This window comes from Staurois parvus, unplaced genomic scaffold, assembly GCF_062004578.1.
Source record: "Staurois parvus isolate SC_StPar_1 unplaced genomic scaffold, SC_StPar_1.0 ptg000029l, whole genome shotgun sequence".
NCBI lineage: Eukaryota > Metazoa > Chordata > Amphibia > Anura > Ranidae > Staurois > Staurois parvus.
Genome location: NW_028317825.1, coordinates 7,906,190 through 7,923,757, shown reverse-complemented (window position 1 = coordinate 7,923,757; position 17,568 = coordinate 7,906,190). Strand labels below are relative to the sequence as shown.

General features: G+C 40.1%; 1 protein-coding gene across 3 annotated transcripts in view; it reads left to right on the top strand.

Annotated features, from left to right (window-relative positions):
• Window positions 1-17,568, top strand: part of DPH1 (diphthamide biosynthesis 1) — a 343,917-nt gene that overhangs the window by 16,631 nt on the left and 309,718 nt on the right. For all 3 annotated transcript variants that reach the window (XM_089657705.1, XM_089657689.1, XM_089657698.1), the window contains exon 2: window positions 17,210-17,362. In XM_089657705.1, the coding sequence (XP_089513831.1) occupies window positions 17,210-17,362 (153 nt within the window). The remainder of the gene's footprint in view (window positions 1-17,209; window positions 17,363-17,568) is intronic.

Sequence of the window (17,568 nt, the reverse complement as noted above, 5' to 3'; positions counted from 1 at the left end):
TCATATCTGGCTCTCCCGGTACCTGTCCCCAAGGGTCTCCTCAGCCACTGGCGGGCCTGCTCGGAGGTCGTGACCTGGCCCGGGACTGTTTCAAGTCCATCCCCACCATCAGGGGCTCTGGTGAAAGCACAGCCCGGGCTTAGACCCCACGCTCTGAGTAGGTCTGTCAGTTGGCAGCCTGAGGCACCACCTGGCGGATCATAACAGACAGGCAGTTACTCTAGGAGAGCTGGACAGGGAAGGTCTTTAACCCATCAACAGGACTGGTATCTGCTCCTTTGTGCAAGGAGGAACAGGATGAGCACTGCCAGAGTCCTACAAAATTACCTCCAGCAGGCCACTGGTGTGAATTTCTCTTACCAAACAATCAGAAACAGACTTCATGAGGGTGGCCTGAGGGCCCAACGTTCTCTAGTGGGCCCTGTGCTCACTGCCTGGCACCATAGAGCTCGATTGGCAGCTGCAATTGAACACCAGAATTGGCTGGTCCGCCACTGGCGCCCTGTGCTTTTCACAGATGAGAGCAAGTTCACCCTGAGCACATGTGACAGAAGTGAAAGGGTCTGGAGAATCTGTGGAGAACATTATGCTGCCTGTAACATCGTTCAGCATGACTGTTTTAGTGGTGGGTCAGTGATGGTCTGGGGAGGCATATCCATGGATGGATGCACAAACCTCTACAGGCTAGACAATGGCACCCTGACTGCCATTAAGTATCGGGATGAAATCCTTGGGCCCATTGTCAGACCCTACGCTGGTGCAGTGAGTCCTGGGTTCCTCCTGGTCACGGCAATGCCCGGCCTCATGTGGCAAGAGTATGCAGGCAGTTCCTGGAAGATGAAGGAATTGATACCATTGAATGGCCCCCACGCTCGCTTGACCTATATCCAACAGAACACCTCTGGGATATCATGTTTTGGTCCATCCGATGCCGCCAGGTTGCGCCTCAGACTGTCCTCAGATCTGGGAGGAAATACCCAAGACACCATCCATCGTCTCTTTAGGAGCATGCCCCGACGTTGTCAGGCATGCATACAAGCATGGAACTACCATTTTGAGTTGCTGCAATTAAATTTTCACATAGTATATTCTGTGTATATAGTGTTAGAAGGGGAAGTTCCACAGTAAACAGCGACCTTTTTAAAAAAAATTAAATTAAAAAAAAACCAATGTGGCCAATACGCACAGAACTCTGTACACAGCGAACTGGATGGTTCTTCTCCTTGACATCGTCCTTGAGTTCAGGGAGAAAAAACAGCCTGATCTGTGGCAAAAGTGGCACGCATTACACTTGTTAGGCTACTTTCACACTGATCCATAGAAAAAATTTGCTTCTGCCACGTGTTTACTGCGTTTATGGTGCGTTTTTTATAGGACATGTGACTCAAAAACAGCACCAAAAATGCAACGCGGGATGGGTTTTTTTTAATGCGGTTTTGCCGCTTTATCCATTGAGTTCAATAGGAAGGTGCATTTTTGGTTCGTTTTTTTTTTTTACCGCAACAAAGTGCACTAAAAATGCAGCAAGAAGGATTTTAAAAATTTTTCCGGACCCGCAGTGGATCGGTGTGAAAATTTCCATAGGAATACATGGTGACACATTTTTCTTTCACATTTTTTTAATGCAAAAGCAGAAGAGAATGGATCAGTGTCAAAGCAGCCTTAGACACATGGTTAACCCCTTCATTGCCCATTGATTTTAACCCCTTCCCAGCCAGTGTCATTAGTACAGTATTATCACTGTATTAGTGTCACTAATGATGTCAGTGTCAGTTATTGTCTCTCCCAGCCAGTGTCAGTTAGTGCCAGATTGCCCTCCACACTATCACAGTCACACTAAAAGTCGATGATCACCGTCATTACTAGTATAGTGTCTGTATGAATAAGTATCATGATCACAATCAGAACTATGCTAGTGTCCCCAGGTTTTTGCCAAAGACGTAGCAGAATACATTTTGGCCCAAATTTATGAATAAATTTGATTTTATTACATATGTTTTATAACACAAAGTAAAAAATATTGTTTCTTTTTTTTCAAATATTTCCTTCTTTTTTTCGATTATATAATAAAATAAAACCGCGGTGATCAAATACCACTAAAATATAGCTCTATTTTTGTTAAATTTGGGTACAGTCTTGCATGACCGAGCAGTTGTCAGTTAATGTAGCACAGTGCTGAATAGCAAAAAAATGCCCTGGTTATGAAGGGTCTAAAACCTTCCAGAGATCAAGTGGTTAATGTATATCCAGATGATTTTTTTGGATGCAGTAAGGAATGTTTAGACCCCTGACAGGCTTTTAGTGCTGTCCTGGGTTTCGATATTCACTTGGTCTTTGCATGTCCTGCTGAAATTTTATCAGAAAGAACAACTCTCTGACCGCAACACAGACAGAAAAAAAAAATGCATATTTTTTTTAGTAGAGTGGAACCCTTGTCAGATTTTTATTCCTATATCTGATTCGTTCTGTAGATTTTCCCTCTCTTCGTGTCTGTCTGAAACCTTTGTCAGCAGGCTAGGAACTCATCCCCATGCTATACAAAACTAGAAAATGTTTTTAGGTCACCATACACTTTTGATGCATCTCTGAATTGTATAAGTTCATAATTTTCTGATTGATGGACTCTCCCTTGTTTTTCTGATTATTCTGAAGTCAATGTCAGTGTTTTATAAATCAATATTGCAATCAATGAAAACAGAGTGTGGTTTACTGTTAGCGGCCACTCAACATTCCGGTAGATAATTACTCCCGCAAGTGCTAGAATATTCAGTTATGGCCATGACTTAAGTCCTTGTTGAATTTTTATAAAATTTCAGGTGGCTCAGGAACACTGTTCATGGAATTCACAGAGAATTTTGTAGACGCTCTTTAAAACTTCCTTGCACCTCAGCACTATTGTTAGTGTTTGTGACTTTTTCCATGTACCTGTCAGGAGCAGGTACAATGCTGTGAAAAAGTATTTGCCCCGATCCTGATTTTTTTTTTTTTTGCAGATTTGTCACACTTAAATGATTTACCTGAGTAAATGCAAAATAAACGATAATTTCATTTATTAAGGGTAAAAAAGCTGTCCAAACCTGCCTGGCCCTATGTGCAAAAGGAATTGCTTCCCTAAACCTTGGCTTGGTGGCAACAACTGCAATCAAGTGTTTGCAATAACTGATAATGAGTCTTTCACATCATTGTGGAGGAATTTTGCCCACGCTTCTTTATGAAATTGTTTTAATTCAGCCACAATGGAGGGTTTTCGAGCATGAGTGACCTGTTTAAGGTCATGCCACAGCATCTCCAGATATAAGTCCGGACTTTGACTTGGCCAGTCCAAAACCTTAATTTTTTTTTGTTTTTGTTTTTATGAGCCATTGAGAGGTGGACTTGATGGTGTGTTTTGGATCATTGTCCTGCTTTATAACCCTTGTGCTTAAGGCCTCAAACTGATGGCCAGACATTCTCCTTTAGGATTTTCTGGTAGAGTGCAGAATTCATGGTTCCATCAATTATGGCAAGTTGTCCAGGTCCTGAAGCTGCAAAGCAGGCCCAGACTGTCACACTACACTACCATGTTTGACTGTTGGTATGATGTCATTTTTTGTAATGCTGTGTTAGTTTTATGCCAGATGTAACGGGATGCACACCTTCCAAAAATATCAACTTTCGTCTCATCAGTCCACAGAATATTTGCCCAAAAGTCTTGGGGTAATCAAGATATTTTTTGGCAAATGTGAGACAAGCCTTTGTGTTCTTTTTTGTCAGCAGTGGCTTTCGCCTTGGAATTCTACCGTGGATGCCATTTTTGCCCAGTCTTTCTTATTGTTGAATCATGAACACTGACCTTAACTGAGGCAAGTTAGGCCTGCAGTTCTTTGGATGTTGTTCTGGGTTCTTTTATGACCACCTGGATGAGTCATCTGTGTGCTCTTAGAGTAAGTTTTAGTAAGCCAGCTACTTCTGGAAAGGTTCATCATTGTTCCAAGTTTTCTTCATTTGTGGATAATGGCTCTCATCATGGTTCCCAACGCCTGATACATGTCAATTGCTTAGTTTCTCATCTGTTCTTGAATTTCTTTAGATTGCGGCATGATGTGTTGCTTTTTGAGATCATTTGGCGTGCTTCACTTTGTCAGACAGCTTCTATTTAAATTCTTTCTTGATTCAACAGGTCAGGCAGTAATCAGGCCTGGGTGTGGCAAGTGAAATTTAACTCCGCTTTCCTAAAAATGTAGTTAATCACAGTTCATTCATGATTTAGCAAAGGGGATGGGGTGGGCAATTACTTTTTCACATAGGCCAAGGCAAGTTTGGACAGCTTTTTCCCCTAATAAATGAAATCAACATTTAAAAACTGCATTTTGTATTTACTTGGGTTATCTTCGTGTAATATTAAAATTTGTTTGCTGATCTGAATCATTTAAGTGTAACAAATATGCAAAAAATAAATTAAGAAGGGGTCAAATACTTTTTCACTTTTGTGTATATGAATCCCGCTTAGGAGGTGGTGTAACTGAAACTGGACACTCTGTCCTCAGTGTAGCTTGGTACTACTGAGCTCCATTCCCAGTTATTCTTACTTCCTAATCTGCAAATTGGCAACAGATTCTAATAGTGGCGGTAGTAAGAACTACTTGAATGTGGAGCATGTACTAAAACTGGTACTAAAACTGGTACACAGCTTTATGAACTAGGTGCAGGTCTTGTTAAAGGGCCATACCACCTGAAAAGCATTGCTAACATTTTATTGAAGTTACAGAATATGCTGTGGAACAGGCATGTAGCAGTCAGCAGTGTTTGGCTAGCTTAGATTTGCCCAGAATGCAGCTGTTCCTCTCACTGGCTGAATGCTGTTCAGGGTGCTGATTCACTCATACAGTATGTCACCTTTATCTTCACATCCATTTGGCTGCAAGTCTAGATTGTGACACAATTGAGGCTTTTACACCTGTACACTAAAAAACATTTATGTGAACCTATGAATATCAAAGATGTCATTATCAACTAGATTATATAGGCTCCAGGGCTGTCATTTTCATACTTGCTTCTCTACCAAGGGAGTCAATGATTTGCAACTAGCATGTAGCCAGTGACATTTTACTGTTTTATCTCTTGTCCTACATACTTTTCCGGGTCATTGACACTCTAGAAGGTAAAGCCTGAACCACAATTGCAGTCCTGGAGCTTACTCCTTAAAGAGGAATTCCAGGTGTAGATATTTTATACAGCTTGGCCCAATGTAACTGTGTATGTGCCATACCTGGGTGATCTCCCTGGAAGCTGGAAATCGCAAAATAGACACCGCTACCCCAGTGATCTTTACTTGCTTCTAGGTCCCATGCCAAGCAGCTGCCCTGCTCTATTCTGAACACAGGAGATCAGCCTTTTGGGTAGGAGCTGTTCAGAGATTGCTTTGCACTTTCTAAATGAATGCACAGCATTCTCTGAGATTGGACAAAGTGGAGAGCGTGATATCATCTCTCCACCTTGTCCGGTCAGAGAATGCTTTGCATTAATTTTGAAAACGCAAAGTATCTGAACGGCTTTGTGCCAAACAGCCTACCTCCTGTGTTTAAAAGCAGCAAGGAATATACTTGGCACGGGAGCCTGAAGCAAGTGGAGATCACTGGAGCAACAATCTTTACTTCAGCCATTTCCAGCTTCCAGGTATGATATATGTACAGAGATTTACAGGCATTTGCCGAGTGTAAATTTTCTGGAGCTTCCCCATGCCCAGGGAGCTGCAGGTGCCACATACATCCTGCTATACAAGATCATGACCAGTGTAAATACAGATGCCTATTTGTATCAATGCTTGCCTTCACGTGTGTCTGACACATTTCCCAAACTAGACTTCTGTGTTGGGGAAATACATCAGACGCGCTGATGCAAAGAAGCATTAGTGTTTTTACAAGATTAAGGCCATTGTATGCCAGGCTGTACACAGCACCTACTACTCTCTGGGCACAGGAAAGCACCAATAAATTTACACTAGGCATATAAAATGCCTATACATCTCAATGTGCATGAACCATTAAATGTTCATTGTTCTAGGGTTGCCTGCCCTTTATGCAAAGTGTTAAATGCTGCCCTACTGCCAGACATACCAAAACATTTTTGCCATTATTTTTTCTTTCCTGGCACCTGTTCATCATCTTGAAATAAAGATACCGGGCTTGCCTTTAAACACTGTTGTTGTCTGCTTTTTATTATACAGTGAATGGTTTTTATTGATAGGCTTGTCTAATAAAAGTACACTTGGCAAAAAGAACATTTCCGTTTAGACAATCGACAGGATAGGATAGAAATTAATTCAAGTGCCCTTTTGTACATTTTGGCCGTGTTTTACAAGGTATGCTAAATTTGTGGTATTAACAGATTTTGGTAAACTGTCGTCCCTCCTAATTTCTTTTTTTGTTGGAAATGTCCTCTCTACTTTTCAAATGTTTGGCAATATTTTGTAACCTTGTAAAAAAGCTTTGTAAAGCTTTTCCTTTAATTTATCCCCTAAGACCTGCTACTTTTGTCATAATCAAGACCATTTACATCAGCTTCTGCTGTAGTTAAGAGACCCTGACACCGGAGCATTTGTTTTCATATAAATTGCGGCTCTGCAAAAAAAAAAAAAAAACACAGAATATACATCTCTCATTAAGAGGCCATATCCTCCATAACAAACCTAGATAAGCCCAATCCTAAAATCCTGTGAAATAGCTCTTTAAGACTTAGGAAAATCCATGCATAAAGGTCTTTAAGTGTATGACACCAACTACCACCAAGTTATCTGGGTGCACAATCACCAGACTGTAGGAACTTGCAGATCTAGAGGTCAATGCACTCTAGTGTTTTAAATCTGCCTAGCAACAAGAAAAAAAAAACACACAAAACCCGTCAAAAACACAGATGCAAAAACGCAATGCAGAAATGGCTCAAATGTAACCTGCATAGATGTGAACCTAGCTTTACTCTGCTAGCTGGTCAAGTGATGTCACTGGTAGGGATGCACCAAAATTCTGGTGGCCGAAACGTTTTGGCTGAAAACACCCCTTTTGGCTGTCGGTCGAAATGAAAAAAAGCACCAATACAGGTGCCTAAAAAACCTCCGCCCTCAAAGCCGCCCGCCCCTCGCCGCCATCCGTTCGCCACTCGGTAGTTCAGTTTTACCTGAGAAACCATTGATCCCGGCGTTGGGCATAGATATGAGAGAAGGAAAGATGGCCTCCACACATCTCTATGCCCTTGGAGTGCCGGAGCGATGTCGCTTCCGGTTCCAGCCATTTTTTTTTAAGCACTAGATCAATGCTTTTTTTTTTTCTAATGCTTTACATTGCAGAGGAGAGATGTGGGGTCTTATTGACCTGTCACTAATTATTTCTATCACAAGGGATGCATGCATTTCTTGTGATAAGAATAAAAGTGATTAATTTTTTTTAAAGTAACAGTGCAAAAAAACCCCAAAACATTAAATACATTTAATAAAAAAAAAAAAAGTTTAAAGTGCCCCTGTCCCCCCGTGCTCACACACAGTGGTGAACGCATACGTAGGCCATGCCCACATATGTAAATGGTGTTCAAGCCACACATGTGAGGTATCGCCACGAACGTCGGAGCAAGAGCAATTCTCACACTAGACCTCCTTTGTAACTTTACACTGCTAACCTGTAGAAATTTTTAAAGCATCACCCATGGAGATTTTTAAGTACCACAGTTTCACGCCATTTCTTGAGCGTGCACAATTTTAAAGCAAAAAACAAACAAGAGATCCCTGTGCTTAAATCCCAACAGCTAGTGCATGCATTTATCCATCAGGTGCTAAACGGGTGTAACCACATATTAACACTAGAAATTCTGAAGGCCCCTCTGCACACTGGTATATACCCTTTCAAGCAGACTATGCAATAAATAGGGATATTTAGTTCACACATATTGCAATACATGTTTAAGCTGGCCAACTGCATCAAAGTAATCCCTCTATGGCCAGTCCTACTCTGCTCTGCCTACGCAAATGCTACTGTGGACACAATGCCAATATAGGGGAAAAGACACAATGGGGAGAGCTACAAGGTTCAGGTCTGGCTACTGACCCAACAGTACAACAAACAAGAGATCCCTGTGCTCAAATCCCAACAGCTAGTGCATGCATTTATCCATCAGGTGCTAAAGGGGTGTAACCACATATTAACACTAGAAATTCTGAAGGACCCTCTGCAAGCAGACTATGCAATAAATAGGGATATTTAGTTCACACATATTTTAAAGCGTGACATGTTTGGTATCTATTTACTTGCCGTAACATCTTCTTACATATTTTACAAAACAATTGGGGTATATATTGTTTTTTTTAATCAAAGTGTATTTTTTTTCCAAAAAATATATATTCATTTTTAAAAACTGCGTATTTCATTTTCGGTTTTCGGCCAAGTGCATTTTGAATTATCAGTTTCGGCACCCGAATTTTCATTTTGGTGCACCACTAGTCACTGGACCTTCCTCTTCTTCCTCATTGGTGGCAGGAAGGATGGGGGGGGCGCATTCTTTCTGTACTGTCCAGTGCTCACATAATGACTAATGAACTATAAGCGACAGGCCAAGCTCGCAGGTGATTGGGGGAATGACACAAGTGTTGTTCTAGTGGAAGACAACTGGCAGCGCTGGATGAAAGAGGAGAAAATTCACTTTGCTAAGCCTTTAGTAATCCAACCTTCATATTTCTGAGCTTGTATTTTTGAACCATTTGTCACCTGTTATCATGGATTGGTTTTTGTATTCTTTAGTGGTCTAGTCATTTATAACAGAATGGTTCTACTGTCTTGCTGTCTACCACATTTATAACCTTCTGCGGCTGTCTCCAGCTAATTCCTCCTCTACTTGGAACAGACATCCCCCCTAAACCTGTAGGTGCACTAATGACATCTTATTCCCAGCTCCCTTTATTTCTGTGTATATACAGAACTGTGCTGTGTTTCGTCCATTCGCTGATCCTCCTGAGTACTTGACAGTTTCCATGCTCGTGTGATTGTTCTGCTGTTGAGAATGTTCACCTTGTTTTTGTCTGAGATTATGAAGTCTAGTGAGCCAGACCTTCGCAGTTTCTTTTTTTTTTTTTTTATCATGGTGTGATTCTTTGCCGTAGTCCAAAATATTATTTATAATATGCCGTTAATTAAAAGAGAGCAGTGATACACAGGAAAGTCATTTACTTTGTTTAGCAACCTATGGTCATTAATTGGTTTATTTATTTTAATTGAAAATTTAGGCTGATCAGAGGAATCTGTATCCCAGTTTGTATCTGATCAAAGTGTTAGATCTCTGACGAGGAGCTGTATTTCTTATTCTGCAGTGAAGCTTACTGGCAATAGTGGATGTCAGGGACAGTCTCTGGTGACTGATCATTGAAATTCAAATCATTACGTAGTCAGAAACGGAAAAATAATTTGCCTAATTCAATATAATTGTATGTATGAACAGTGCTATTGCTCCTGTGTAGACTGTATATGAGAGTAGATTTGTTTTATATACTGTACATTTAAGATGAGGCTAAAACCGACTCATCTGGTTAAATATTAATCTTGCAGGGATTTTTTTTTTCATTTTTAATATACTGTTGAAATGACTGGCCTCAAAGCGTATCTAAACCTATACAAACCCTGTTCATAGAGGTAGTGGCTGCATTAGTTTTCCTTTTTCAGCTGGTAATCCTGAAACTTGCACACTCCTTTCTCTGCTGTATCAATGGAACAGCCATGGTTTTCACACAGGGTAGACTTCAATTTTGTCAGCCTTTGTTCATCTCTAGTACATGGTGAATTGATGGGACCAATAGTTTACACAGTAAAGAAAAGTTTCTTAATTTTCAGCTCACAGAAAATGGGAAGGACACTACATTTCTAGCAAGATCAACGGGTATTTTCTGCACGTGCTAAAAATGTTTTTAACTCGTAAAATGAAAACGATTGTAGCCACCATTGGTAGGCAGCAATATGTTACATTTTCTTTTTATAGGTTTAGATAATCATTCAATCTAAAAATAGAATGTAATGCATCTAGCAATTTGTTGTCCGAAATCCCCATTTTAATTTTTTCTTAAAAAGTGACTCCTGTTAATGCAGTGGTTCTCAACCTTCCTAATGCCGCAACCCATTAATACAGTTACTCATGTTGTGGTGACCCCCAACCATAAAATTATTTTCGTTGCTACTTCATAACTGTAATTTTGCTACTATTATGAATCGTAATGTAAATATCTGATATGCAGGATGTATTTTCATTGTTACAAATTGTACATAATTAAAGCATAGTGATTAATCACAAAAACAATATGCAATTATATATTGTGAAATATTTATTTCTAATTACAAATAAATGAAATTTTGTCTTGAAGCATGGTGTAGCATGGGTCTTAGGTGACCCCTGTGAAAGGGTCATTCGACCCCCAGGTTGAGAACCGCTGTGTTAATGGATGAGTTCACCCTATGGAACATGTTCCATGTTTCACCTGTATTTACTGTGGAACATGTTCCAGTATCTGCATCTCCTCTCTACCCCCCTGAATCCTCCCATCCCTGTGACAGTGGGTGAGGGATTTTTTCCCCACACCTGCTGTCACAATTCAAGAACAGTGTGTCTGTGCGGAGCTTGTCTCACACAGCCATGTATTCATACACAGTTTCCTGTGAATAAATCAAAGCGTGTATGGCCACCATGGCAGAGACAGTGAAGAACTGCAAACTACTGCCATTTAGATTGTCAGTGACCACCTAATATTGTCTGTGAGACCTGGTGTAAATATTACCTGTTTTATTTCTGTACTGCCTGTATCAAGGTGATCAGTTTAAGCGCTCAGTTTCAAGCTAATTAGAATTTTATTAAATAGCTTTTTTTCTGGTTGGCTTATTCACCAAGATAACAGACATAATCCATAACAAATATCAGCCGGAATTAAGCAGAGCTTCTCCCATGCAGCGATGTGCGGCCCGCGTCCAACACGAAGCTCTCTTTCTGTGGGAAAGCAGATGCAGAAGTACATTGTCATTCTGGGTGTATCTACAGGTGGCAGTGTTTTCTCTGTCCCAATTTGCATTCATATTTGCACATAATTATTTGCAATGCGCTTTGGAGAATATGACTGATGGTATCTAAAATGCATAGCAAGCAGAATAAGAATTAACTGGCTCCATTTCTTGTATTCTTTCTTGTGTTAAGTCCCCTTATTTTCTGCTTCTCCCCTGTGTACATTTCTGTTGTCATCACAGCATATGTGTTTTTTAATAAAAGATTCACTGCTTGCCAAGGACATCACTAGTGCTATTTACCTTCATTTTTAATATTTTTTTTTATTTTTAATTTAATATAGAAGCAACCCCTAACAGAATGGCATTCATCTGACTATAGCATTGTGTATAATAGTCAATTGTCATTTGTTTTCAATATAATACTTGTTCAAACTTTTACCCCTATTTGCATTACAGTCTCCTGCAGTCTGTTTCAGCTACTTCCCATCTACATGCACTCTAGAGATGGCTGCATGGCATTTCTTGGGGCAGGTTTCGGGATGGTGATCACAGTGGACCATGCCTTTTATAACATGTTGAAAAAGTTACCTGCAATCTCCAACAGAAGCTTGTGTGAGGATGACAGTACAAAAGCACATATAGAAAGCTATTACCCTATAATAGGAAGTAACACAACAAGGGCCTACATGGCAGGATCACCGGGTGTTATTTTAATGAAAGCTGTAGACATAAAAATTAATGGAGAAAATTCATTTTTCCTTGTTATGGCTCAATACATAAAAATGCACCCCACGCCTGGTTAAAAGGCCATATAGAGATGGTTTTTACCTTGAAGGATTTTTTTACAAAAAAAAAAAGATAATAAATGCATGCTTTTTTGAAGGTAAAAAAAATGCATTATTATTTTTTTTTTGTAAAGTGTTGCACCCATGATCAGCAGATCGTGGGTGTAGTGGCACAGTTCTAAAGACTGTCTGTGTATCTGTTACACTCTGATGGAAAGTTCAAAGAACAACCCAGAGTATCAACAGCGCTCTGGTAGTTCATTGAGAACTACAAGCCAACAGCCGCAAAGGCTGTCAGAAATTGCAGTTTTCCCATTTGCAGCACACTGTGAATTATTGATACGGCCGGGCAGGTGATGCCCCACACGGTAGCGTTTTTTTTTTCACTTTGTGACAGCTAGTGTGGGGAGAAGATCCCTCGCTAGCTGTCAAAACAAGGATGTTGCTAAGAAACGCCTAGCTGTAACTGTTCATCTTCACCATCAAGTGTGAGCTCATTCTCCTATTCAAACCCCCTCACATGCACTCTCTCCCCCATGACGCAGTAGCTCTGAGCTCAGCGTTCAAGAGCTAACGCCTGTGATGGTGAAGGTAACCGCTGGGCCTGGCTTAGCAACGTCCTAGTAGTTTTCCAGTCAGGCTTCATTAGGAATGTAAATGGCCTACACCTATAGCAAGGACATTATTCAATTTTAGTCAGAGCTGAACAGTTTGTCTAAAGATGCAGCTTATCTGCAAAAGGAGTTTTTTGGTATGGTGAACTAACCCTTTAAGACACGCTGAAATCAGTCTGCTGTAGGCAACTGAATGTGCTGTGTGGCAGAACTGTGTAAATCTCAAAAATGGATGGACATAACTGTATACTGTACTGTGCTAACGTTTTAGGTAGGTATGAAGAAATGCTGTAAAGTAAGAATGCTTTCAAAAATATATTTTTAATGGTTTATTTTTATCAATGTATAAGAAAAATGAAAATCAAATCAATATTCGGTGTGACTACCCTTTGGCTTCAAGCCAGCATTAAAGTGGTAGTAAAGGCACTTTGTTACTTTTTACCTACAGGTAAGCTTAATTGTACGTAAAAGAATACGTAGCCATACAAAGCAGTGTGCAGGAGCTGACAGGGGAGAGATCTGTGTTGTTTATACACAGGTCTGTCCCCCATTGGAGAAATCACCGGCCAGAACCCGGTGATTAACAGCTGAGGCCGTGAATAGCGGCGTCGGTAGGGCGTGCGCCCCCCCCCCCCACCCGAGACTGCAAAATCACGTGTATATATACGTGATTTTGCGCACCCGTTCCGCCCTGCAGCAGTGTTTCTACTATAAAGCGGCACAGAAGTGGTTAAGGTAAAAAACCTTAAGGCTTTAGAGCCACTTTAAGTATCATTATAAAACATTAGTCACTTACTCAATGCACTGTATTGCTATTGCTTTCTTTGAAATTGTGTGCTGCTATTTTCTCAGTTCTGCATAACTGCCAGCGGGGGGGATTCAGTCTTGTCCTGGTGATTGAAATAGTGAAAGAACACATCCCTGGGCACCCTTTAGGTGTGCATAATCCAGGTAGAGATCTGGCCCCTGAAAGATGTAGACTTTTGCTATGTAGCTTGCCCATCAGTTACTTTGATTACATTTTCAGACCTGCTTCTGGAACAGTAATGCAACTGATCAGTACAGCACAGCTAAATGCACAATCCAGTGCACAGCAGAAAGATGCATGTGTAAATTGTTGCCAGGAATGTACTCTTTCACTCAGACCCAACACTCATCATCACGTTTAATATTACACTTTGCTCTCGGTACATCTGAATGTGTGACTATTAAGGGAGGTATTGAGAATTGTCGACACAGACATAAAGGAAAGTGAATGCATAGGGGATCTCTAGAATGATGTCATAGTATTTATGGGGATTAAATGTGCACAAAATAAAAAAGAAAGTGAAGCGATTGCGAATTAACACTTGAAGTATATATGTAATTTTTGTTTTTTGCACTTTAATGCTGACATTTCACATACAATAACTCTTTAAAACATATTTGAACCCAGTCACAGTGCAATGAGATCTGTATTTTTGTTATATACTTTCTTTTGTAGCTCTTTTTGTATTTATTTATGAAGGTGGCATCATCTAGGTCTCTGTCCTTGCAGTTATGACGGGTAATCACCACGACACTTCTGATCATGTGATGGTTGTTTTTGCAGTGGCATTTCATTAGTATTTCAGATTTTGGTCCACCTTTTTGTGGTAACAATATACCTTCTCCATGATGGTTTATTCGGAGTGAACAGCTGTGGTATAAAACGGTTTTGTATATTATTTTCTTAAAGCCTTTTCACATGATCACAGGCATCCCTGTGCTTTTTTTTTTCACAGCTTATAATTATTACCGGTTGATCCACCTGTGCTTGAGAGCTAATAGAGCATCTGAGTTCTAAGAACACTTAACACAGCAGACTAAATACGTAAAACAAAAATAGTCACAAAAAGCAGTGCAGTGCCCATAGGCTTTATGTAGAACTCATTATGGCTGGATTGTAAGTGAGGAAACAGTTATATATTAATGGTGTTAAGAGGATTAACCGTACTCTGTGAAGGTAAGTACATAAATGGCTGTTTAGCAAGGCAGATGGAAACTGTTGACTGAGTTTACAAGTGTTGAAGAAAATGCAGGTAATGAGTAAGCAGCTCATTCTCCTCCCTGTTGAAATTAAACCTCCCCCCACCATATCCCTGTAGGACAGAAAGGGTTAATTAATTAGTATTTTGAGCTTTTAATTGGAGCTTAGCGGGTCCCGCATGACAGCTGTCTGCCCCCCCTCCCAACTAAATTCATTTGTTTAAATTCATTTTGTACAATAGCGAAATTAATTATGCAGATTTCCTTTTGGAGGTAATGTTGTTTTGCCGCTCCAATATTAGTTTGTTGCAATTGTGCTCTGGGGTCTCTGCATATTGTCTGTGATATTATCAGGCACTGGGCCTCTCTCATTTCGGGTTATTGACAGTTTCTGAGACGAGATGAAGATAATTATTAAGCCATTGTTGTGTATGGGAGGAGGCCAGTTACACAATGAAAAATAAAAAAGAACATCTTCTCATCCTGAGTTTGGCCTGCTTTCCTCTTTTTTTCCATCTAATTGTTCTTCCTCATTAGAGTCGGTATTTATTTCTGTATTACTTGGCAGGTTGTTCTTAAAGTGCAAGAAAAGCTGAATTAGAGCTGTTTTTAAAAATGTTCCCTCTTTCTTCCTCCTTCCTATCTTGCCTACCCTGTCTGTGTACAGACCTATTTTTATTCTTCTTTGGTCTCGTCATGTGATCCTGCAGCACCAGGTCCCTATGCCAGAGAGCAGCTGCTGCAGGGGTGTACCAACAACTGTTGGGTCATGGGAGCCTATGGTTGACATCACGGCTCCAGAAATTCACAGCCTTTGTTGAGCGCTCCCTTACACAGGGAAGTTGGAGGTGCAGGATCACGTGACTGGAGCGGATTGAAAATAGATCTTTTTTTATACAGGTTAGATGAGAGGAAGGGGAGAGAACATTTTTAAAAGTAGCTACAGTTAGGCTTTTCTTCCACTTTAAATATTTACAGGGGAATGTATAATCACTTCACTTATGTTTTTTTTTTTTTAGATACAAGCATATAAGAGATCATCTTGCTTTAAATGATTTTATGGGGTTGATTTACTAAAACTGGAGAGTACAAAATCTGGTGCGGCTCTGCATAGAAACTAATCAGCTTCCAGCTTTTATGTCAAAACTGAATTGAACAAGCTGAAGTCAGAAGCTGATTGGAAAGTACAAAATCAGGTGCAGCTCTGAATTGTAGGCAATCAGCTTCTGACTTCAGCTTGTTCAATTCAGTTTTGACATAAAAGCTGGAAGCTGATTAGTTTCTATGCAGAACCACACCAGATTTTGTACTCTCCAGTTTTAGTGAATCAACCCCCGTAAATGTATGGTAATGTTCTAAAAACCATTCTATGTTTGTCATTTTGTTTTCTTTGTATTTATGTAGATAAGGGAAGCCAATTTTTCTCAATGCAATCTAAGGGTCTGCTCTAGCTTTGCAGGTTTACATAGTAGGTGCTCTTTTTTTGCAATGCAATGCAATCCACTACATGACCCATGAAGGGCAAAGCAATAGGCTCACTAAAACCATGCAATATCTAATACTCCCTTCACTGGTAACAAGGAGAGGAAGACGTTTCTAAGGTTTGAGTTGATCCAAGTTGGAGCTTCTCAAGGGTCAAGACTCTCTCTGTTCCTGTGTGACACTGCTAGGAAATCACCAAGCACCAGCACTGTCCCATGGAGGGGAAGCAGAATGAGTCACATGTTTCTTCATATCCAGAAGTACCACATATTCTCTTCATGTGCAGTGGTTCAAAGAGTGAAGGGAAGGTATGAATGTGCAGAAGGGAGGCTGAGCATTAAAGTTAACCTGTTGCTTTTCCCTGCATGGCATATATTTACTTTAGGGCCGATATTGATGGACTTTGAGCTTCAATGTCGATGGCATCAGTTTGAGATGCTTTTGAGAAAATTTCAGAATTCATTGACAGGAGCATTTGACCTACTTCCAGTGGGTGTTGCATCCCCATAGACATATAGGAATGCAAAATCCACTTGAAGCAAACAGTTCTCCATCAACACTGGCCCTAAGGCAGGGGTTAGAATAAAGGAAATGCTGAGCCCCTCCGACAGCCGTTCTACAAATGTATTTTATACTAGCACTTCTTAACCTTTTTAACACAGAGAAACACTTTAAATAATTTCTGGTTCCAGGGAAGAATGCTCCTTAAATTGGGGAATCCCCCGCTTTACAGATAGCTAATTTGAGCATTGTCAGTGGTTATGTATGTAATAGGCAGAATCTGCTCATTGCTCAAGGAACTCCTATCTACCTCTGGGGGAAACCTAGGGTTTCATGGAGCCCTCGTTATGAAACACTGCTTCATACTGTTACAAAATCTGGGAGACTAAGCATATTAAAATAGGAAAACAAAATTACTTTGATGAAAACACTACAGTTATACCTTAAAATCTCAGTAGAAATACACACTTTGTAAGAGATATCAATGTTTTCATTAGTTGTGCAAGTATTACCTTTTTTCTAATTGGCTGAAAACGAAATAGATTTGTAATTTGACAGGTAAAAGATTATGTATCAGAATGTACAGTATACATAACAATACATAAGGAAATTGGGTAATTCAAGATATGGATTCTATACTTTATAAACCTTAAACATGGTGTTCGTCCTTAAATTGAATTTAAACCTCCTTTGCACTGTAGCAAAAGGCAAATAGATAGTTTCAGGCAATCACATACGTATGTACAGTAGACCTGTGGTGTACATGCCTTAGTTCTAATTCCATTGATTAAATCAGTATTCCTGTACATTCTCTCTACAGGGCACCCAACTGCTCGTCGTGTAGCCAACCAAATACCTGATGAAATCTCCCAGAATCCTTTACTCCTGGAAGCCATTTCTGTACTACCTCAAAACTATAACTTTGAAATTCCTAAGACAATATGGAGGATTCAGCAAGCTGCAGCTAAAAGAGGTATGCCTATGTTTTATGGTTTTATGTCAGTTGTTTCCAGCAGATCTTTGTAGGATTGCAGATTTAGACTGGATTCACATTTTCGTACTGCAGTAACACGCTGTAAAATGCATATTACTACAAAGCACAGTAATGTGCAGACTGTTTTGTGTTGCATTGCAGTGTTATTCATTTTAAATGGCGCCCCAAGACGCCACAGTAGATCT